We start from the raw sequence: 24,234 nt of genomic DNA, 5'->3' as shown, positions 1-24,234 counted from the left end.
TCTAATGAAGGATACTAACAATTATAAACCTGATGAAGTTTCAGCTCAGCTTCAGCTGTATATTCCGAGAAAAACAGCATTCTAGGATCTCAATTTCAAATCAAAAGTTGCTGAATCATGTTTTGAATTGGGCCTGAATTCAGCGTCCGAGACGTGTTCTTACCGAGCTGATTGCAGCTATACGCGATGTCGCGCACTGATCCGACGAATTATAGCAACCACGCGCGCGTGCCAATGCTTGCGCGCGCTTCGCCGAATAACAAAACGAACTACTAATTTAAATTTTCCAACGGTGCGTCTTACCGTTGGAAAGGCCGTCTTTTGTTGATTACTTCAAGATGACAGCTTGCCAGAAAGAATAATTTCACAGGGAGTTTAGTCCCCTTTTATCTTTCAACCAAGTATGTTTTTCAACAATAAGTTACTTTTCGGATGGCTGCAAATGATGGACTATAGCTTTAAACATTCAGAGAGGATATAGCTTTTAATATTATTGATCATCAAATTATCAAATAAATCACAAGGGGAATTATTAACTTGCATCACTTTCAATCATTGCGTGGTCTTAAAAATATGTTTTTCCATGATATATTTTCTGTTTTATTTGCGTCCTTGGCTTAGCATGCTTAGCAAGCATATACAATTTAAGCATCACAACAGGACTGGCACAACAGGGCCTTAAAGCACATTTATTGGAAGATGGCTTAAATGAATATAGGTTTATTGGCGTTCATCCCAAAACTAACCTGCCTAATTACTATCTAAAAGCTTACTTGGATTTAAAGATCGTACTGGTTCTAAACACCCTGTGACATTATTCCGTCTGGCTTGCTGACATTTAGAAGAAATCAAGAAATGTAGGTGATTTCCAAGGATCATTCAATTGACTGGGTTTTTTTTAAAATAAAAGAGTGCTATTGAGGAAATCGTGTTTCTTGATCAAAAGTTTGTGCATGGTTTTCACTGTTTTCTTAAAAAAAATGTAATATCCACTGAGCTGAAACTTCAACAGGTTAAGTTTTGAACATTCTTCTTTGGATTTTGAGTGGTGTTATTAAAAGAAACAAACAGAATGCATGAAAAGCAAATGATTTTATATGCCTTTAATTATAGCTTGTTATTTATGTACATTCAGATTCCACGACAGACTTTTAGTACTGAAATGCCTTCATATTGTCCGGAGGTTGCCATGGTTATTAATGCGACCCTTGAAGGCATATGGAAGGGTCTGTCTCATGATGACTGGAAACGGCTGGTGTACGAGACGCTAGAAATGTGAGTATCTTGTAAAATCTTTATGCCTGATTATTTTGGGATAAGAACAGTTTCACGACACGGTGTCGGAGGCACATGTACATATTGTACAATTCATGACTGTGTAAAGAAAAGTGATAAAACTTATCAGTTTCTACAATGATTTAAAAAAAAACCTATTCGTCCAACTTTTTTGCTGTAATAATAAAAAATTGGCTCGAAACACCGTGGTGTCAGACGTACTCAGACAAATTGAATTTTGTTTGTACTTATCATTTAATTTTTCAGTTAAAAGTAACAGCTGAATTGTCGAACGTTGTTAGAAACAAACCATTTCTCAATAAAATACAGGTAGTAAGCTTGAAAATGATATACACGTGTTGTATGCGGCATTTGGATTTTTATGAAGTTTTAACATTTTCATTTTGATATCTGTGGAATTGCCCTTAAAAAAAGGGAAAAGTACCGTTTTACTAATTATGACTTTAAAATGATTTTTTTAGAGAGCAGAATTTCTTTTGCTACAGTTGGTCTGTGCACTGTATCATCTTTGTAGTTTCGGAGCACTAAAATTCAACTTCCGTTACGTGGCCATCAGCTGGAAAAATTTAGTTACTGAACTCTGCAGTTGTAAAATACACCCCTTTTTATTTTATTTTGAACAGGTCCCTGATAGCTGGTAACCTGTGGTCTTCTTCCTTGTTTTACCTACTGAGCTGCTACGCGAGGTACCAGGGAAAGCGAAGGGAACTAGACCTACTGGAAATGGCGCAGGGCTCTGACCGGTAAGTTCTTTTGGAAATAGGAAGGCGCATCATGTATATTACGCATCTAAGGCACAGGCATTTTTGAATAAACGTGCGTGCTCCTACAGCAGATTGAAATGGAATTTTCACAAGAAATTACACAAGATTACAAAATGGCTGCTTGGTTAATTATGAAAAAAAATCTTCGGAATTGCCTACGCACAAATAGTATCGACTATCAACCCTCAAGGGTGCAACCCTGCAAAAGAAAATCCCATAGACACTAGTGCTAAATGCACATACTTCCAAATTCTTTTAAAATTACTCAGAACTCTCACAGGTATTCAAGCTGCACAGAAAAATGATGATCAATGTGTCATCTTTCATTCTCTTTTCATTTTTTGGTGGGTTGACCATTGATTTTTCGAGAAATTCTCACCCAAAGAAGACGACCCCTATTTTTCCCAAAGTGGAAAAGCCATCTTGAAAAACGATCCCTCCACAACATGAAAAAAAATAGCGCCACTTTCGAGCTCAATTGCTTCCAAAATGCTTCGAATTGGAAGTCCCAAGTATGGGCCAGAGGTTCATTGCCATATTTTTTTTTAAATTCCCCAATTGTATGGCTCTCCAAACTCTCTAATATAGAATATTTTGAGGGTATAACTTTTATTCACGAGCTCAGCGGATGGATTTTTGGCCTATTCACAGGCATGCACCCTCAAACCATATTTTGTTTGTATATTAAAACACCGCACCCACAGATTCTGTATCTTGATTGGCCGAGAGCCAGTCACATGGCATTCGTAATTTTTACTATCTTGCTGTGCACAGTCAAAAAGACTATACAATGATCAGAAAAACTATTAAAGGGAAGATACAACATTTGCAAACATCAAAAAAATGAAATGATCAAATTATCATGAAATACCTTACTGCATTGTTAGGGATTGACAGCATAAAGCATCCTGTAAAGTTGTGGCTCCTGGTGTGCTGACATTTTCAAGAAAACCGTATTTTTCCAACGCCGGTCAGCCGACCAGCGTTGGAGAAAACTGGCTTTTTTTTCAAAACGTGCTCCTAAATTTTCATATTTAGTTCGTCTGCATTTTCTTTACAATTGATTACACACCTGTGAAGACTACAAGCCTGCTAGACTGATTCTCTGATCTTACAATTTCCCAAAGTCTACAAATTGCTCTGTCTCATCTTAAGTGGGGTCAGGGAACCAGACTAGAAAATGTGATTGGTTCTCTTGGTTTTTCCAGCATCTACGAACCCAAAAAGTGAAACAAGTCAGTGTAACAATATTTGCTATAACATACTAATCCTCAAAATCCATTTATTACTGAAAATTGCGGCAAAAGCAAATGTTGTACATTCCCTTTTAAACCACTGAAAAAGTACTATACACATAGCAACCAACGTAGCAACCAGAGGTGGGTGTGCACGTGTGTGGGCCTTGCGCGTATTGTTCCCACATGCTACAGAGCTGGGTGTAAACATTTCATGAGAGGGTAGTACGGAAAAATGGAAATAAATTTTCAACTATAAATTTCATATTGAAATAGAGTTAAAGTTTAGTTGGATTTTGGTTGAATTAATCAGTTATCTCTTCAGATCAAGCAGAATCTGTTGGAGAGGCGTTATAAAACAAATATTGACTGCTTTATCTCGTGGTGTAGTAAAACTAGCCTCCCTCGGTGATCCATGGAGCATTCTATTTTCCCTCGGCTTTGCCTCGGTAAACCAGAACGCTCCATGGATCTCCTCCGGAGGCTAGTTTTACTTCACCACTCAAAGTTCATGTAGTCAATATCTGTACACTAATTCGTAAGTTTCCCTCATATTTTGACCAGGTTTGCAGTTTTGACGTTACCCTCAATTCACACCTTGGAAGCACTTCTACCTTACCTGGGCCGGGACCAGACTATTGAGCTGTTAGAGATCAACACGGCCAAGTTGGTGTCCTCTGAAGGAGAGATGGTGACCCATATTGACGGTAAACTGACCCCCATGGCTTTGTGCACAACCCAGACTCTCTAGTGTTGATGTGAAAACATGCAGTTACCAGTCTTATGTACCAACTACCAGTGCACTCATCAAAATCTTGATTTTAGCAATATGCATATTAAAACATTGCACAAATCCAAACTGCAACTTTTCTAGTTTTTGAAAAATTGATGATAAAACAACAAGCTTAATCGGAAATATCTCGGAAGCTGCGGGCCAACGAATTCTTGCTTCTTGGTTTTGGCCCCAGTGACCCTATGATGACCTTTGACCCCAGTTTAGTCATGTGACATGTTGGGGCTGGGCTACTGACACTTTTGACAAAGGTTGGTTGAAATCGGTCAAAATATGTTGGAGCAGTTAGGTGGGGAAGAATATAGGGTTCCCATGCATTCCCTGGATATATTTTTTTAACCTACTTTTTTGTAATCCTCAAGGTGTCTAATGAACCAATTTTGATGTTCCCAAGATCAAATATTGTCCCATGGGGTTCATTTGGCGGCCATCTTGGTGGCCATCTTGGATTTCGCCGAAAATCGGTTATTTGACGTAACTTTTTAACAAGGCATCATAGGAAGACAAACATGTTTTCCTGGGTAATTTGGGTGTGAGGAATCGATTAAAAGCGTTATTTGTATAATTTGGTGGCCATCTTGGCGGCCATCTTGGATTTTGACGAAAATCGGTTATTTGACGTAACTTTTTAACTAGGCATCATAGTAAGAAAATTAACACGTTAAGTAGAAAATGTCAACGTTTGTTACTGGTTACTAACAAACTACATCGACCAATGAAAGACGAATGTTTGGCTCATAAATATTGGAGGAGTTGTAAGTGATCCTTAAGACCACCTTTTCTCCCCCCTTCGCAGGCGGTCTTGGAAGCATGTCGATTGTCGCAGCCATTGTCAAACAAGACAGCTTTGATGCTGCGAGCCAGGGGGACATTGTGGCCAGCTGCATCCAGCAACTCGTGAAATGGCGGGAGGAGTATCCAGACAGATTCCTCTTCGGATGGTAAAGTTCAATCCTTTCGTAGAGTTTACTACTCTGAAATACAGTGTGAGTAAAAAAAAATGAAACCCAAATGTTGAGACTATTGTTTTAGTAAAGTCCTGCTTGTAGCACTTTCAAAATCTAGGATATGAAAGCCCAATTCATAAGCTTTCTCTTAGTACAAGAATCATTCAAATCACTCATGTAATTTTGAAGTAGCAGAATTTTAAACACAACCACCGTTTTAAGGTTCTGTCCACAGATCACAAAAAGGTAAGTGTTCTTTCAGCAAAATGAAAAAGTACACGATTGATTTGAATGGTTCTTGTACTAAAAGAAAGCTTATGAATTGGGCTTTCATATCCTAGATTTTGAAAGTGCTACATGCAGAACTTCACTAAAACAATGGTCCCGACATTTGGGTTCGTTTTTTTGACTCGCCCTGCATTTGGTGGTACAGCAGAAATCAAGCTTAAGCACCAAACAAAATGTGAATTCATACTCTGAAATATTGGAAAAATATTTTTTTTTTCACTACAGGTAGTAGAATATTTGTATTTTTTGTTGACAGTGACTTTCGTGAGACGGTTGTTTTTGACGACGTCTTCATCAATATCAAGATGATGCAGTTGGTCAGACTAGCCGTGGAGAGATTACCCACTGCGCTGAGTGATTCGACGTGGGACTTTATACTCTGCTCTATCGTAGCCTGGATACAGGTGAGGCCCTGTCCGAATTGCAATAGATCACAAGTCCATCATAAGTCCATCACAAGTCCATCACAAGTCCATCACAAGTCCATCACAAGTCCATCACCAGTCCATCACCAGTCCATCGCAAGTCCATCGCAAGTCAATCACAAGTCCATCACAAGTCCATCACAAGTCCATCACAAGTCAATCACAAGTCAATTACAAGTCCATCTCAAGTCCGTCACAAGTCCATCACATGTCCATCACAAATCCATCACAAGTCCATCACAAGTCCATCACAAGTCAATCACAAGTCCATCACAAGTCCATCACAAGTCCATCACAAGTCAATCACAAGTCAATCACAAGTCCATCTCAAGTCCGTCACAAGTCCATCACAAGTCTATCACAAGTCAATCACAAGTCAATCACAAGTCCATCTCAAGTCCATCACAAGTCTATCACACAAATTATCACAAGTCCAGCACAAGTCCAACACAAGTCCATCGCAAGTCCATCTTTAGTCAATCACAAGGCCATGACAAGTCCATCATAAGCCCATCGCAAGCCGAACCTGACAAAAGGATTCCTTTATTGTTCATCCACTCTTACTTGCAACAGGACTTGTGATTTACTTGTGATTGGACTTGTGATGAACTGGACTACAACTCTGCTTTACCGCCCAGAACCACCCCGGCACCATATTGGTTTATGGATACACCAGGGAATAAATACAATGTATTACAATGTATTACAATGTATCACACTGTATTACACTGTAGTACAATGTATTACACTGTATTACAATGTAGTACACTGTATTACAATGTATTACACTGTAGTACACTGTATTACACTGTATTACAATGTAGTACACTGTATTACAATGTAGTACACTGTATTACAATGTATTACACTGTAGTACACTGTATTACACTGTATTACAATGTATTACACTGTATTACAATGTAGTACACTGTAGTACAATGTATTACACTGTAGTACACTGTATTACAATGTAGTACACTGTATTACAATGTATTACACTGTAGTACACTGTATTACACTGTATTACACTGTATTACAATGTATTACACTGTATTACAATGTAGTACACTGTATTACAATGTATTACACTGTAGTACACTGTATTATACTGTAGTACAATGTATTACACTGAGTTGATGTACAGCTGCTAACAGGTTCATTCTCTTTTGTTTCATCGCAGACCTGCAGCCAGAGTATAGACCACGCCTTGCCCTCCACTCTCCTCACCGCGTTCCTCTGCGCGACCTTTGACCTTCTGACCTCTGCCGTGACCTTGTTGGGCAGTCCCGCCGGCCATTCATCCCTCCCAGCCAACCTCTGCACGGAGTGGAGAGAATTCTTCAGCGACAAAGTGTTCACACTAATGCTACCCCTGTTTGTCACGATTGTAGGTCAGTAGCCCCTCGTATATTTAGACTACCCGATTTTTGAGAATAAGCTAATTCAGTATTCTAATGGGCTCCGTGCGCAAACTAGAGAGGGCGATATTTGACCTTTTGTGTGAGCCTAATGAATGGGACACACCGGTGCGCTTACTGGCCCCGCACATATTAACGCCTGACAAATTATTCTGTGTTCCATTCATGTGGCGCACAAAAGTGGTCAAACATCGCCCTCTCTCGTCTTCGCATGAGCATCAAGTGTCATCGGCATTGCGTTCGCATGTCTCTCCCAGTTGTCTCCCCCAACGCACCCCTTCTTAGACCCCCCCCAAAAATAATCGGTCTCTGGTCAGACCGAAGTTCTGGAATTGATGCGGCGACGCGGTTTTTTTTTTGGTGGCTTTTTTTTTTTTCAAGCTTGAATTATACAGACAAGTTGTGTACAATTTTGCTTTTATGTGTCCTCATTATACATCGGTGTCTTCCATAATTTGCCTTGGTGCCCTTTATTATTTGCCTTGGTGCAATTTCCCCATTCCTTGGTGCTCCTTGGTACAAAAAATTAAGGAGGTGCGGCAATAGAGGGCGCTGTTGTAGCTTCCGTGTTAATTTGAAGAAAAAAAATAGGTTGACGCTCATGATTAAAATCGACGCACGGGCTGACCAGAGACCGAGTATTTTTTTTTGTGGCCTTACCGTTGACAATATTTTTTTGGTGCAAAATTATTCAAGTAACATATAAACTGTGATAAATCATAACATCCAGGAAAGTGTTCTTAGGTACTGTATGTATATTAAATAAATTTAACTTGGGAACAATTAAAAAGGCCAGCAAAGTAAAATAAGATATAATAATGCAGATGAGACGTGATTTTATAATGTATAAACACGACTTTGTTTTAATTTTAAAGCAAGTACAACAATTCTTGTTTACCATGTTCCCAGTACCATCTTATTTTGCATAAACACATCACACATGTGACTTTAAAAGGCATCATCTGCATTTATCCCAAAAGTAACTGAGCAAATTATTATCAAAAACCTCACTTGGATTTAAGATCGTACTGGTACTAAACACCCTGTGAAATTATTCCGTCTGGCTTGCTATCATTTCGAAAAAATCAAGAAATGTAGGTGATTTCCAACGATCAGTCAATTGACTGATTTTTGGAAATCAGGAGTGCTATTAACGAAATCATGTTTCGCAATCAAAAGTTGTGCATTGTGTTTCACAGTTTTCTCGAAAAGTGTAATATCCACTGAGCTGAAACTTCAACAGGTTAGGTGTTGAACATTCGTCTTTGGATTTTGAGTGGTGTTATTATTGGAAAAGAATAAAATGCATGAAGACTAAATGATCCTATATGCCTTTAATGTTATGTCTATTTTTCATGTACATAGAGGTGACAGATTTCGACTCACTCACAGTCGCACGGCATCACCTGCTTCAGTCCGCTTCGGACGCGATCTGCCAAATGCCCCCAGAGCAACTCAAGAAACACACGCTCCCGCCAAAGTCTGCGCTCTCCGAGGGACCGGGGAAGGTGCCCGGTTCCCCGCAAGCGTCTAGCGATTCTGCGGCTACCCAGAATGCAATCCACATCCTGTTGGAACGGCTGTGCCCGGTACTCCTCAAGACGGACCGTTCGGTGAAATTGGCATCCTTCCAACTCCTCGAAAAGTAAGTCTGTAAAAGCTTTTTCCCATTTTTCTTATTCTTCGGACAAATGTTTTGTTTTTAATTGCCTCTCCAGAGACATCAAAAGAACCTGTTTTATTTTGATTGTTGGCTTTTCCAGATATACACAGAACAATTTTTGTTTTTTGCTTTGATTTTTGTTTCTTTTTTTTTCTGGAGAGTTTTGGACATGCCTTTATTTTTGTTCTGATTTTTGTTCTGATTTTTCTTTCTTTTTTTCCCCCTTCTTGTTCTTCTGTTTCAAGCTACATAGAATTGGATTCACAAATTTATTTACATCAATATTTTTTCTATTTTCCTCATACCAAAAATCTGAGACAGAATGTCTTTTTTTACAGTGACATGGCATAGACAACATGTAAAACTTTTTAATAAACAATCTGCTTGAGCTACTACACTTCACAGTTTTGACGCTGTCTTCTACAAAACATTGATTTCACTCACGCAATTTTTTCTGTGTAATATGTGTTCCATAATGCTGACTGATTTCATTTCTGCTACAGCATGACTTTGATGTGACATAAAGTGCGTTAGACTATTTTTTTAATAGGGTTTATGGTGTCCGTGTGGTTTCTGTCATTTGATTGGTCAGAAAAGTCACATGCCACATTAGTAAGAATCTCTGTCGAGCCAGTGATGCCGCTTGTACCGTCCACCATTATCACTGCTGAAATAATGCACATTAATTAATGCTACAATTCACATAAATGACATCAGATGTTTACGTACTGTGAGAAAGGTATCACTGGTACCCATGTGTCACTGGTATCCATGTTATTTACGTAACTGTTTATTAGCGGTGAAATGACAGACGATAAACACCAGGATATTTGAAACTGTATACAAATCCTAAGTTTGCTGCTTCTGATAATGCTTTCTTTACCTTACGTGCGTGCACCCCTGCGGTGTTAAATATGTTTAACACCACACTCAAGTGTTAAATATACCATGGCCCACGTCACAGCGGTCAAACAGACAACGTCGCCAGGCCAATAGCAAATCGTGCACAGCCTTCCGTATTTCCCTGTTGCGCAGGTAGTAAACGATTACATTTAGCCAGCCGTTGGACATCATGAGAGTGTCGGTCACACTGATTGCCCACAGTTCCATCCTGACGCTTTGAGCCGAAATTATCGGCAGCGTGATGGCATAAGGCAGCCAGGTCAGCATTAAAGTTCCCGTTATGATGGCAACGGTTAGAGTTGATCGGATTTGCCGCTGTTCCCTTGGTAATGCCTGGTTCTCACGGGCTTCGGCCATCAAGATCTGTCGCAAGTGACGACGCGCGATGAGAAAAATGTGGACGTACATGAAGATTGTAACGGCAAGTGAAAGAATAACGCCCACGAGGGAGGTGTACATCCGCCAGTCATTTCGAAACATGATCCAGATGCACAACTGCGGGTCATCTTTGAGGATTGCTTGGGGAGTGAAGATCCCAAAGATTAAGACACCCACTACGATAGTTGCCACCCAGGTGGCGGAAATCACGAGTTTAGCTCTGAGAACTGTTACAAGGGCTGGGTACCGAAGAGGCCGGCTGATGGCGATGTAACGATCTGCCGTCAAAAGCAGAAGAGACAAAACTTGCAGCATCATTAGGGTCGTCTCTATCGCGCCTTTGCACGCACAGAGAAAATCACCAAGCAGCCACCGCCCCGCGATCAGCTCCTGGAGTCTGAGAAGGAATGACACGCCTGTGAGAAAATCGGCGAGGGTGAGAGAGGCCATGAAGATCTTGGTGGTGGATTGGATGCTGGCGACGCGACGCAGGACAAAAAGCATCAGAGGATTCAGGGACAAGTTCAGCGCAATCGCCACGGACATGAAGACGATGACAAACGTGGAGAATGCATTTGGGACATCTTCATCGTCAACTTGCGACATCATGGAATCATTCTCAGCATTGAGTTTGTGGGTTCCTGTACGTTCCATCTTTCAGCCAGATACAAAGCCCGATGTTATGAAAAACATCAACATTTTATTTCTGATTTTCAAGTCTTTCCAATTGTTCATCTTATGTTACTGCAGTGTGCGTCAATAGCAACTGTTACAAGTTGGTGTTGCTGTAGCTACAAAACCTGGCAGGTATGCCAATATTTCGTGCATTCTCTGCTCGTGATCGTTCCTCGTCCCGTTCTGATTTGTCTGTCGCGGCTTCAGTTTCCAGGGACAGAAATTTCAGTACTTCGTCGGAAGAATCTTTGATGGATGGAAAACAAACGAGAAGGTTTCGTCTGGAACTGTCTATTGCATGAGCAGTATTAAAAACATTCAATCAATAGATTGACGATTAACCCGAAATGGGTCATTCCAGAAATGTGGAATCGCAATGTTGTCAAGCCATCAACTCAACAACACGTGAGATGAAACATTGGCTCATTGACTTTGCAGAAAGGAAAAGGCACCCCAGTCGGTGGAATTATCGAATGACTATTTCCGCATCAACTCGGCTGAAATATTAGCCAGGGACGTGCCGTCCCACGCGACAACGTTGCTATTAAGAAAAGTGCAGAGTTCTTAAATCAAACTAGAAGAGGCGTTTTAAAAGGCGCTCTGCTTTGAAGCAGAGCATGAAGTAAACGGATCTTCAAATGTGATCCATCATTTGATGAGGATAAGTCTAGAGTTCACAAGTGTTTTGGGGAAATAAAACCTTACAAGGTTGGTTGGGCAAAAAGGAATTTAGTAGAATTGGATGTGAACTGGCATTCTTCAGGACACAGTGTCATAAGTTAATAAGAGAACAACTTGTGCGGGAAGGTTAATAAATGAATACACAAATTGTATTGATGTTGGGCAGATACCATTTCAATGTTTTAAAGGGAATACAGTCGACTCTCATTATAAAGAGCACTTCTATAAAGAGGTTCTGCTTATAAAGAGCAAATTCTGAAGTCCCAAATCTCAGGTTCTCTTTGTGTTTCTTTGTTTCGCTGTCCTTTTATAACAACATTCCTGTTTATATAAAGAGGTAATTTGGCTAGTCCCATTGCCCTTGTTATAACGAGAGTTGACTGTATACAACATTTGCTAACATCCAAAAATATAACTACAAAGTTTTTACGAAATACCTTACTAGGATGTTGGTAAATGACAGTCTAAAGCATCCTGTAAATTTATGGCACCTGGTGTGAAGTCATTTTCAAGAAAATGGTACTTTTCTAAACATTTCCAACGGTGGTCGGCCTACCGCCGTTGGAAAAACCTAACTATTTTGCAACTACTGCTCCAAATTTACCTTTTTTTTCAGTCCAAATTTTGTTTGCTATTGGTTACATGTTCATGAACGGGTGCAGACCAGCTAGACTGGTTCCCTTTAATTGATCCATTTCATCTTTAGTGGAGTCAGGGAACTAGACTACTTGAACGTTATGTTTTTCGTGGTTTTTTCCCAGCATTTTCGAGTACAAAACTTCAAACATGTCTGTGTAACAATATTTGATCTATTATACTAACCCCTCAAATACTTCATTTCTGAAAATCACCAGCAAAAGCCAATGATGTACATTCCTTTTAATGGGCATTACCAGTTCTTAATTGTTAAAAATATCAGTCAAATGGGCAGGGTACCAGTTGTCTTCTTTAGCTTGTGTCACTTAAAAACTGGAGGCTTAATTTCTTACTTGGTTTTGAATAGACGGTTTCCAATATTCAAACCGAATAGTGAAATTCAAATCGAATTTTAAAAATCCTGATGATTATCCCACTACTAAAAAACCTGTTGTGGCATAAAATATGAACTTTTCTCTCTGCCTTAGAAACAAAAACTCACAATAGCTCTTGTATTTTGCCTACTTGGTACTTGTACTTGGTGGTTATCCTCTTCAGAACTCCTTGAGGAAGTCTTAGACCTTTTAAACTAAGGTACCTTTTTTTAGGTCCATAATTTAGCTAAAATTCACAGGGGTTTTTGGGGGAAAACCCAAAACCTAACCTCATTCCATCTCCCTGGGAAACTACTCAAATGTAAGGCCTTGTTGTCCCCTTTTAATAATTTGATACCACATTTGATGTTGTGATGCTAATATGACGTTTGACGATTATCTTCAAGGGAATATACAACATTTGCAAACATCAACAAACAATAACTACCAAATTATTATGGAATACCTTGCTGGACTTTTAGTGAATGACAGTCTAAAGCATGCAGTACAATCATAGTGTGCCGTCATTTTCAAGAAAAGTGGTATTTACATTTATGTATCAATTTTCAACGCTGGGAAAAAAAATGGTTTTATTTTTCAAATACTGCCCCATAATTAGTTAGTCCGCCTTTTGTTTGAAATCGATTACACGCCTATGAGTTGGTACAAGCCAGCTAGACTGGTTCCCTAACCTTAAAATTCCCAACGTCTCTAAATTGCTCTGTTTCATCTTAAGCACATTACAATATCGACGTTAAAAGTAACTATGTTTAAAATAAATGAAAAAGACATGGAGGGATTAATATAAAGTCATTTCACCGCGCCAGTGCCCAAACCGCAGTATGGAAATACGTCTGTCCCACCAGTGGGGAGAATATATACTAGTAGAAAGTAGTAGAAACATTTATTTCAATGTTGCCATTTCCATACTTTAAAATGTTACAATGCCATGTTAACTTATTATACAGAGCAAAATGCAATGAATTATGTAATGGTGTATAATAATGTAATGGAACAATACTAAAACAAATTTACGACAACATTTAGGTATAATGTGAAGCGTCATCCTTTTGTACCCTAACCTATCGACAGACAAGCGGACATGACCGAGAAAATATTACTTAAGCCTAAGCCTGCTGACGTCGGTGATGTCTTGATCTTTCCTGGAGACAGACGCCTCTGACCCTATTTACGTGATTAATCATCTAACTACCTGACACGGTGACATTAGAAACAAGGACTATTAACCAGTTCGTGCCGGAGGATCATGCAAAGGTTTTGCGGTATTCGGAACGGATGACAAATAAACACGCAGGGAGCGAGGTCGGAAATATCTGTCAGCGATCCGCTCGCAGCGAGCGAGGCAGGAAATATGAGTGTGCTGCCCGAGGGTGATGGCTTCAACCCGCCTGGCACGAGGTCAAGTGAAAATGAATCCTGCGCCTTGTTCCGTTTTTGTCAAAATAATCCTGGCGTGAACTGGTTAAAAAAGCATTAAAAAAACATTAAAAAGGAGTCACATATTAATTTACAAATGCTACATTAAAAAGTAAAGGTTTAACGTTTACTTTTAGCAGAGGTAAGTCTGTATTCACTACGCATGTGCCATGGCAACCCATTCCACAGCTTAGGGGCTGCAACATTTTACCACTCGGATAATACAAAAATAGTCCGTTGTTCTCTGACCTGAGATGGTATCTGGATTCTTTCCTAACAGTAACGAGATCCTGTAAATATCTTGGAGAAAGACTGCTAATGGCTTTGAATAAAAGGATTTTAAAATTGATCCTGTATAAACTGTTACAGACGGCTGGTCACAAACGCGTGAATTAACACTAAAAGCAGTCAAACAGACAACGTCGCCAGGCTAACAGCAAATCGTGCACAGCCTTCCGTAATTCCCTGTTGCGCAGGTAGTAAACGATTACATTTAGCCAGCCGTTGGACATCATGAGAGTGTCGGTCACACTGATTGCCCAGAATTCCATCCTGACGCTTTGAGCCGAAATTATCGGCAGCGTGATGGCGTAAGGCAGCCAGGTCAGCATTAAAGTTCCCGTTATGATGGCAACGGTCAGAGTTGATCGGATTGGCCGCTGTTCCCTTGGTAACGCTTGGTTCTCACGGGCTTCGGCCATCGAGATCTGTCGCAAGTGACGACGCGCGATGAGAAAAATGTGGACGTACATGAAGATTACAACGGCAAGTGAAAGAATAACGCCTACGAGGGAAGTGTACGTCTGCCAGTTGTTTTTTAATTTGACCCAGATGCACAACCGCGGGTCATCTTTGAGAATTGTTTGGGGAGTAAAAACCCCGTAAATTAAGACACCCACGACGATAGTTGTCGCCCAGGTGGCGGAAATTGCGAGTTTAGCTCTAAGAAATGTTACAAGGGATGGGTACCGCAGGGGCCGGCTGATAGCGATGTAACGATCCGCCGTCAAAAGCAGAAGAGAGAAAATTTGCAGGGTCGGTAGTGTTGCCTCTATCACGCCTTTGAACGCACAGAGAAAATCGCCTAGCAGCCACCGCCCCGCGATCAGCTCCTGGAGTCTGAGAAGGAATGACACGCCCGTGAAAAAAATCGGCCATGGTGAGAGAGGCCATGAAGATCTTGGTGGTGGATTGGATGCTGGCGACGCGATGCAGGACAAAAAGCATCAGAGGATTTAAGGACAAGTTCAGCGCAATCGCCACGGACATGAAGACGATGACAAACGTGGAGAATGCATTGGGGACGTCTTCATCATCAACTTGTGACGTCATTGAATCATTCTCAGCATTGAGTTTGTGGCTTCCTGTACGTTCCATCTTTCAGTTGGATACGAAGCGCAATGTTATGAAAAACATCAACGTTTTCTTCTGACTTTCAAGTCTTTCCAATTGTTCATCTCATGTTACTGCAGTGTGCGTCGTTGGCAACTGTTACAAGTTGGTGTTGCTGTAGCTACAAAACCTGGCAGGTATGCCAATAGTTCGTGCACTCTCTGCTCGTGATCATTCCTCGTCCCGTTCTGCTTTGTCTGTCGCGGCTTCAGTTTCCAAGGACAAAAATTTCAGGACTGCGTTAAAAGAATCTTCGATGGATGGAAAACAAACGAGAAGGGTTTGACCGGAAAAGTCCATTGCATTAGCAGTATTGATAACGTTTAATGAATAGATAATGATTAACTCAAAATGGGTCATTCCAGAAATGTGGCATCGCAACGCCGTCAAGCTATCAACTCAACGAGACGTGAGATGTAAGACTGGCTCATCGCCTTTGCAGAAAGGAAAAGGCACCCCAATCGGTGGAATTATCGAATGACTATTTCCGCATCAACTCGGCTTAAATATTAGCCAAGGACGTGCTGTCCCACGCGGCAACATTGCTATTAAGAAAAGTGCAGAGTTCTTAAATCAAACTAGAAGAGGTGTTTTAAAAGGCGCTCTGTTTTTAAGCAGAGCACAAAGTAAACGGATTATTCAAATGTGATCCATCATTTGATGTAGATAAGTCTAGAGCTCATGAGTGCTTTTCGGAAATGTAACGGACAGTTGTATAGCCTTTTATTGCCATGTTAATCTGTTGTAAGCCGCCGGCGGTGCTGAGGGCCGCCGGCGGAGGGCCTCCGGCAGAGTGCCCTGACCTGTTTCTTTTGTGCTGGGCGCGCACCGGAAATTGGGTTCTTTTTCGGGACGCTTGTGGTCTGGCGGGCGCGGGAGGGGATTTGGCAAAGTGCCTGGGCGGCCTGTGGATTGTTCTACATTGTTATACCATAGAGCAAGGACAATGGTTATACATTGCTATCTGTAGTGTGTTTTGAAAGAGCACTAGACAGTGTAACGTTGTAGTTGTTGTTCTGACAGTTGCGCGGAAGGTTATCCGCTGAGTTTTGTTGATCAAATAAAAAGTTTTCTTGTTGGAAGTCCTGTGTCCGCTCCCCTTTTCCGTTGTTACCGGTCTTGAGGGACAAGAACCCCTGGTCCATGCTACAGAAATAAAACATTACAAGGCTGGTTGGGTAAAAAGGGATTGAGTAGAATTGGATGTGAACTGGCATTCTTCAGGACACTATGTCAGAAGTTAACAAGAGAGCAACTTGTAAATAATAACAAAAATTGATTGAAATAATAACAAAAGTTGATTTTGGGCAGATGCCATTTCAATGTTTTAAAGGGAATATACAACATTTGCAAACATCCAAAAATATAACTACAAAGTTTTTACGAAATACCTTACTATGATGTTGGTAAATGACAGTCTAAAGCATGCTGTAAAATTATGGCACCTGGTGTGAAGTCATTTTCAAGAAAATGGTATTTTTCTAAACATTTCCAACGGCGGTCGGCCTACCGCCGTTGGAAAAACCTAACTATTTTGCAACTTCTGCTCCAAATTTACCTTTTTTTTCAGTCCAAATTTTGTTTGCTATTGGTTACATGTTCATGAACGGGTGCAGACCAGCTAGACTGGTTCCCTTTAATTGATCCATTTCATCTTTAGTGGAGTCAGGGAACTAGACTACTTGAACATTATGTTTTTCGTGTTTTTTCCCAGCATTTTCGAGCACAAAACTTCAAACATGTCAGTGTAACAATATTTGATCTATTATACTAACCCCTCAAATACTTCATTTCTGAAAATCACCAGCAAAAGCCAATGATGTACATTCCTTTTAATGGTCATTACCAGTTCTTAATTCTTAAAAATATCAGTCAAATGGGCAGGGTATCAGTTGTCTCCTTTAGCTTGTGTCACTTAAAAACTAGAAGCTTAATTTCATACTTGGTTTTGAATAGAAGGTTTCCAATATTCAAACCGAATAGTGAAATTCAAATCAAATTTTAAAAAATCCTGATGTTTATCCCACCACTAAAAAACCTGTTGTGGCATAAAATATAATCCTTTCTCTCTGCCTTAAAAACAAAAACTCGCATAGCTCTTGTATTTGACCTGCTTGATACTTGTACTTGGTGGTTATCCTGTTCAGAACTCCTTGAGGAAGTCGAACTAAGACATTTTAAACTAAGGTGCCTAAATAACTGCTGAAAATCCATAATTTAGCCAAAATTCACAGGGGTTTTGGGGGAAAACCCCAAAACCTAACCTCATGCCATCTCACTTCGAAACTACTCAAATGTAAGGCCTTGTTGTCCCCTTTTAATAATTTGATACCACATTTGATGTTGTGATGCTTTATGACATGTATGAAGATTATCTTAACTGTAAAAGGGCCGGGGGGGGGGCGGCCTCAACTTTTTCCGTGATGGCTTTGAAAATTTTTTTTACGCGACTCAAGCTGTTATGACTTTTTAGCCTCGAGCCTTGCGCATCTTTTGATACCAAAAACATAAAAATCGGACCACGGGTTGCGGCGCAGCAAAAATTTTTCCCTGTACATTGTTTAGAGCACAATTACCATTCGTACATACGAATAATTAATTAGCCATAATTCCAAAACCCTTTGACCTTCATGTAGGCCTATAGTTACGAAATTTCTTGGGCATGTTCATGATGAGTTGCTCTATGCATGTACCGATTTTCTGAATTTTTCGTCACTCGATGGCCGAGATCTTAGTGGTCAAAATAACCCTGCCCTTTTTATACAACATTTGCAAACATCAACAAACAACTACCAAATTATTATGTAATACCTTACTGGACTGTAAGTGAATAACAGCCTACAGCATGCAGTAAAATCATAGTGTGCCGTCATTTTCAAGAAAAGTGGTTTTTACATGTATGTACATGTATCAATTTCCAACGCTGGAAAAAAAATGTGGTTTTTTTTTCAAATACAATGTACTGCCCCATATTTAGTTAGTCCGCCTTTTGTTTGAAATCAGTTACACGCCTATGAGCGGGTACAAGCCAGCTAGACTGGTTCCCTGACCTCACAATTCCCCAACGTCTCTAAATTGCTCTGTTTCATCTTGAGTGCATTACAGTAGCGACGTTGAAAGTAACTACGTTTAAAGTAAAAGAAAAAGACACGGAATGATTAATATAGAGTCATTTCACCGTGCCAGTGCTCAAACCGCAGTATGGAAATACGTCTGTCCCGCCAGTGGGGAGAATATATACTAGTAGAAAGTAGTAGAAACATTTATTTCAATGTTGCCATTTCCATACTATAAAATGTTACAATGCCGTGTAAACTTATTATACAGAGCAAAATGCAATGAATTATGTAACGGTGTGTAATAATGTACATGGAACAATACTGAAACAAATTTACGACAAAATTCAGGTATAAGGTGAAGCGTCATCCTTTTGTACCCTAACCTATCAACAGACAAGTGGACATGACCGAGAAAATATTACTCAAGCCTAACCCTGCTGACGTCGGTGATGTCTTGATCTTTCCTGGAGACAGACACCTCTAACCCTACCTACGTGATTAATCATCTAACTACCTGACACGGTGACATTAGAAATAAGGACTATTAACCAGTTCGTGCCGGAGGATGCATATACATGCAAAGGTTTTGTGGTATTCGGAACGGATGACAAATAAACACGCAGGGAGCGAGGCCGGAAATATCTGTCAGCGATCCGCTCGCAGCAAGCGAGGCCAGAAATGTGAGTGTGCTGCCCGAGGGTGATGGCTTCAACCCGCCTGGCTTGAGGTCAAGTGAAAATAAATCATGCGCCTTTTTCTGTTTTTGTCAAAATAATCCCGGCGTGAACTGGTTAAAAAAAGCATTAAAAAAACATTAAAAAGGAGTCACATATTTATTTACAAATGCTATATTAAACAGAAAGGTTTAACATTTACTTTTAATAGAGGCAAGTCTGTATTCACTACGCATGTGCCATGGCAACTCATTCCATAGCTTAGGGGTTGCAACATTTTACCACTAGGATAATAAAAAAAATAGTCTACTGTTCTCTGACCTGAGATGGTATCTGGATTCTTTCCTAACAGTAGCAAGATCCTGTAAATATCTTGGAGAAAGACCGTTAATGGCTTTGAATAAAAGGGTTTTAAAATTGATCCTGTATAAACTGTTACAGACGGCTGGTCACAAACGCGTGAATTAACACTAAAAGCAGTCAAACAGACAACGTCGCCAGGCTAACAGCAAATCGTGCACAGCCTTCCGTAATTCCCTGTTGCGCAGGTAGTAAATGATTACATTAAGCCAGCCGTTGGACATCATGAGAGTGTCGGTCACACTGATTGCCCACAGTTCCATTCTGACGCTTTGCGCAGAAATTATCGGCAGCGTGGCGGCATAAGGCAGCCAGGTAAGGATTAGCGCACCTGCTATGATAGCAACGGTTAGAGTTGATCGGATTTGCCGCTGTTCCCCTGGTAACGCTTGGTTATCACGAGCTCCAGCCATCGAGATCTGTCGCAAGTGACGACGCGCGATGAGAAAAATGTGGACGTACATGAAGATTATAACGGCAAGTGAAAGAATAAGGCCCACGAGGGAAGCGTACATCCGCCAGTCTTTTCGATACATGATCCAGATGCACAACTGCGGGTCATCTTTGAGGATTGCTTGGGGAGTGAAGATCCCAAAGATTAAGACACCCACTACGATAGTTGCCACCCAGGTGGCGGAAATCACAAGTTTAGCTCTGAGAACTGTTACAAGGGCTGGGTACCGAAGAGGCCGGCTGATAGCAACGTAACGATCTGCCGTCATTAGCACAAGAGAGAAAACTTGCAGGATCTGTAGCGACGCCTCTGTCACGCCTTTGAACGCGCAGAGAAAATGGCCGAATACCCACCGCCCCGCGATCAGCTCCTGGAGTCTGAGAAGGAACGACAGGCCCGTGAAAAAATCGGCCATGGTGAGAGAGGCCATGAAGATCTTGGTGGTAGCTTGGATGCTGGTGACGCGACGGAGGACGAAAAGCATCAGCGGATTCAGGGACAAGTTCAGCGCGATGGCCACGGACATGAAGACGATGACAAACGTGGAGAATGCATTTGGGACGTCTTCATCGTCAACTTGCGCTGTCATTGAATCGTTCTCGGTTTTGAGTTTGTGGCTTACTGTATGTTCCATGTTTCAGTTAGATTCGAAGCACAACGTTACAATAAAATCAACTTTTTTTTCTGACATTCAAGTCTTCCCAATTGTCTGTGAGTTCATCTGACTTTTCAAATAATTCCAGGACAATATATTGATCTACGTTACTACAGTGTGCAGCAATAGCAGCTGTTTAAAGTTGGTGTTGCTGCAGAAATGCAAGAAGGCTTGTGGTCATTCCTCGTCCTGTTCTGCTTTGTCTGTTGCGTCTTCAGTGTCCAAGGACAGAAATTTCATGACTGCGTTGGATGAATTGTTGATGGATGGGAAATAAATTGAAAAGGGTTTGGCCGGAGCAGGTCATTGCATTTGCAGTATTAATTACAGTCAATCGATAGATAATGATTAATACAGAATGGGTCATTCAAGAAGTGTGGCATCGCAATGTTGTCAAGATTTCAGCACGATGAGACATTGAATTTTAGGTTGACTTCACAGAGACGAATAGCAACCCCAATCGATGGAATTATCGAATGACAATTTCCGCTTCAAGTCAGCTTAAATATTAGCCAGGGACATGCAATATCTGATGCCAGCATTGCAATTTGAAAAAGGGCGGAGTTCTTAAATTGAATCTAACGTGGCATCTTGAAAGGCTCCCAGCTTTTAGGTAGAGCATGAAGTAAATTGATTATTCTAACGTGATCCATCAGTTGATTTTGGTAATTGGTACAAAATTATGAAAAGCATGAAGAGACTGACATAGTTTATAATACCGGAGTCTTATATAGCGCATGATCTACCAACAATTAGGTACTCAAGGCGCTGGAAATTATGTCTATTATTAAAGAAAGGTAAATAAAGTTTATGAGCAATATGAGACCAGCATGTAGCACCTTATAAGGGTTTACAAGGTGCTGCGGCGCATATTGCAGCCACTGCCAGAAACACTGGGGCAAACCCCTTCTCTTGGCGATAAGTGTTACTGGGTTCTTTAACGTGCACTGCACAACACACGGGACTTTCGGCTTTATGTCCCATCCTGAAGGACGAAGCAATAATGGTAAAGTGCCTTGCTCAAGAGCACAAACACGATGTTCCCATGGTCAGGATTCGAACCCATGTACCAGGGCACGCGAGTCCAACACCATAACCATTGGACCAAAGTATACAGACATGTATGTACATGTATATGGGCAATTCCACGGTTAGTTGTATGTTAAGCAATGTAGCACTGCTCATTGGCTCCTATATCAACATGTGTGGCTATCAGTTCTCCATTTTGGTACATTCCGTACATCACACCAGGGCCCAATTTCACGGCGCTGCTTAACAGTTAGCAGAAAAGTTGTGTTAAGCATAGGCGAAAAATTTGCTAACCTTAAGCACTATTTCACGGCGTGTGTGTGCTAACGGTCGCGCGTGCATGGAGATTTCTATTGTTACGTCACTAAGTTAAGCAAAATTTTCCTCTGAGGTAAGCATACCTTTTGCTGTGCTTATGCTTACGGTCTCCATGAAATAGATGGTGGCTCTGTTAGCAGAAAATCGTGTGCTTAGCAGCGCCGTAAAATTGGGCCCTGGTCTTACATGTATAACGCAGCCATATACACGTATAAAGCAAATTTATTGAGACATGTTTTGTGAGTTGTAATGGGACATGTTATCCCGGTTAGTTTAATAACCCTTACCTTCCCAAATCCTCCAAAATCCTCTTTGCGAGACGGAGGATTTGCAGGAGTGAGATTATGACAAAAATGTGTGGCTGGATTTGGAAGTTGAACTAAGTCAAGTGATAGGCCGGACCTTGTGTTGTTTAAGCACAGCCGTGCATAAATTTAGGCCTAGATATACTTGAAATCCTCCACACAAAAAGGCAAAATACGGTACAGCAGCCAACTTCTGATATGCCAAACGCCACAACTACTGATTCGCATGTGTCATTTCAACAGTATTCGTACGATATTGCTTGCCGTTCATATTTTTCAACTCTCCGGGGTGTGCTCACGGAGCGTAGGCCGTGCACAGTGGCCCAGTTCAAGGTCAACACACGGTCCGCCTCCACAGACTTCTCAGACTTTGTGTGTACGTGTTCATCGTTTCAAACCGTGGACGAAAAATACCAGAGAACAAAAGAGAACAATATTGTCCACGATTCCCAGCATACGTCTGCGATTGGAGTCGTGTACCAAACCTATGGTAGTCTTCCTAAAAAGTTAGAGCACAAACAAAAGAGGGACAATAGGACGTACATGATCGACGGTGAACACACATGTGCGTGTGTGTGCAAAACAAATGAAGAATAAGCTTGTTTAGACGTCACCCGGAGGCGAGTCGAAGCACGCTTGATGTTTTAACCTGTCAGCTGTGCCTGTTTATCAAAACAGCCAGATCGTGTTAACAGGTCATTCAACGCGAACTGGTGAAATTTACCACTGTGCCCATTTTTCTGATGGAATTGTCCATATTTTGATATTTGTTGTCTGGCACTGCTCTCTCAGCCTTGCGTGCCATACACACAAAGTGTTTAACATACCATGGCTCACTTTCTTTCAGGTGTTAAAAATGCCATGGCCCACGTCACAGCAGTCAAACAGACAACGTCGCCAGGCCAACAGCAAATCGTGCACAGCCTTCCGTAATTCCCTGTTGCGCAGGTAGTAAACGATTACATTTAGCCAGCCGTTGGACATCATGAGAGTGTCGGTCACACTGATTGCCCACACCTCCATCCTGACGCTTTGCGCAAAAATTATCGGCAGCGTGGCGGCATAAGGCAGCCAGGTCAGCATTAACGCACCCGTTATAATGGCAACAGTTAGAGTCGATCGGATCGGCCGCTGTTCCCTTGGTAAGGCTTGGTTCTCGTGAGCTTCAGCCATCGCAATCTGTCGCAAGTGACGACGCGCGATGAGAAAAATGTGGACGTACATGAAGATTATAACGGCAAGTGAAAGAATAACGCCCGCGAGGGAAGCGTGCATACGCCAGTCAGTTTGATACATGACCCAGACGCACAACTGCGGGTCATTTTTGACGATTGTTTGCGGAGTGAAAATCCCAAAGGTTAAGACACCCACTATGACGGTTGCCACCCAGGTGGCGGAAATCACGAGTTTAGCTCTGAGAACTGTTACAAGGGATGGGTACCGCAGAGGCCGGCTGATGGCGATGTAACGATCCGCCGTCAAAAGCAGAAGAGACAAAACTTGCATGGTCTTTAGCATCGTCTCTGTCACGCCTTCGAACGCGCAGAGAAAATCACCGAGCAGCCACTGCCCCGCAATCAGCTCCTGGAGTCTGAGAAGGAACGACAGGCCCGTGAAAAGATCGGCCAGGGTGAGAGAGGCCATGAAGATCTTGGTGGTGGCTTGGATGCTGGCGACGCGACGAAGGACAAAAAGCATCACAGGATTCAGGAACAAGTTCAGCGCGATCGCCACGGACATGAAGGCAATGACAAACGTGGAGAATGCATTTGGGACATCTTCATCGTCAAGTTGGGATGTCATTGAATCGTTCTCGGTTTTGAGTTTGTGGCTTACTGTATGTTCCATGCTTCAGTTAGATTCGAAGCACGAAGCTACAATAAAATCAACATTTTTTTTCTGACATTCAAGTCTTTCCAATTGTCTGTGAGTTCATCTGACTTTTCAAATAATTCCAGGATGTATTGATCTACGTTACTACAGTGTGTGTCAACGGCAACTGTTAAAAAGTTGGTGTTCCTGTAGCTACAAAAATTGGCTGAAAAGCCAGTAGTTAGTGCCTTTGTTGGTCTTGT

General features: G+C 41.3%; 1 protein-coding gene across 1 annotated transcript in view; it reads left to right on the top strand.

Annotated features, from left to right (window-relative positions):
- LOC119730348 (E3 ubiquitin-protein ligase listerin-like) overlaps positions 1 to 24,234 on the top strand; it is a 56,688-nt gene that overhangs the window by 15,270 nt on the left and 17,184 nt on the right. Inside the window, exons 17-23 of the mRNA XM_038203200.1 lie at positions 1,136 to 1,275; positions 1,920 to 2,039; positions 3,860 to 4,002; positions 4,885 to 5,029; positions 5,580 to 5,727; positions 6,929 to 7,139; positions 8,532 to 8,811. Coding sequence (XP_038059128.1) covers positions 1,136 to 1,275; positions 1,920 to 2,039; positions 3,860 to 4,002; positions 4,885 to 5,029; positions 5,580 to 5,727; positions 6,929 to 7,139; positions 8,532 to 8,811 — 1,187 coding nt within the window. The remainder of the gene's footprint in view (positions 1 to 1,135; positions 1,276 to 1,919; positions 2,040 to 3,859; positions 4,003 to 4,884; positions 5,030 to 5,579; positions 5,728 to 6,928; positions 7,140 to 8,531; positions 8,812 to 24,234) is intronic.

The sequence above is a fragment of the Patiria miniata genome, unplaced genomic scaffold (genome assembly GCF_015706575.1).
Source record: "Patiria miniata isolate m_02_andy unplaced genomic scaffold, ASM1570657v1 HiC_scaffold_22, whole genome shotgun sequence".
In the NCBI taxonomy this organism is placed as follows: domain Eukaryota; kingdom Metazoa; phylum Echinodermata; class Asteroidea; order Valvatida; family Asterinidae; genus Patiria; species Patiria miniata.
Note: the sequence above shows the minus strand (reverse complement) of the source record. Positions and strands in the feature narration are given on the sequence as shown.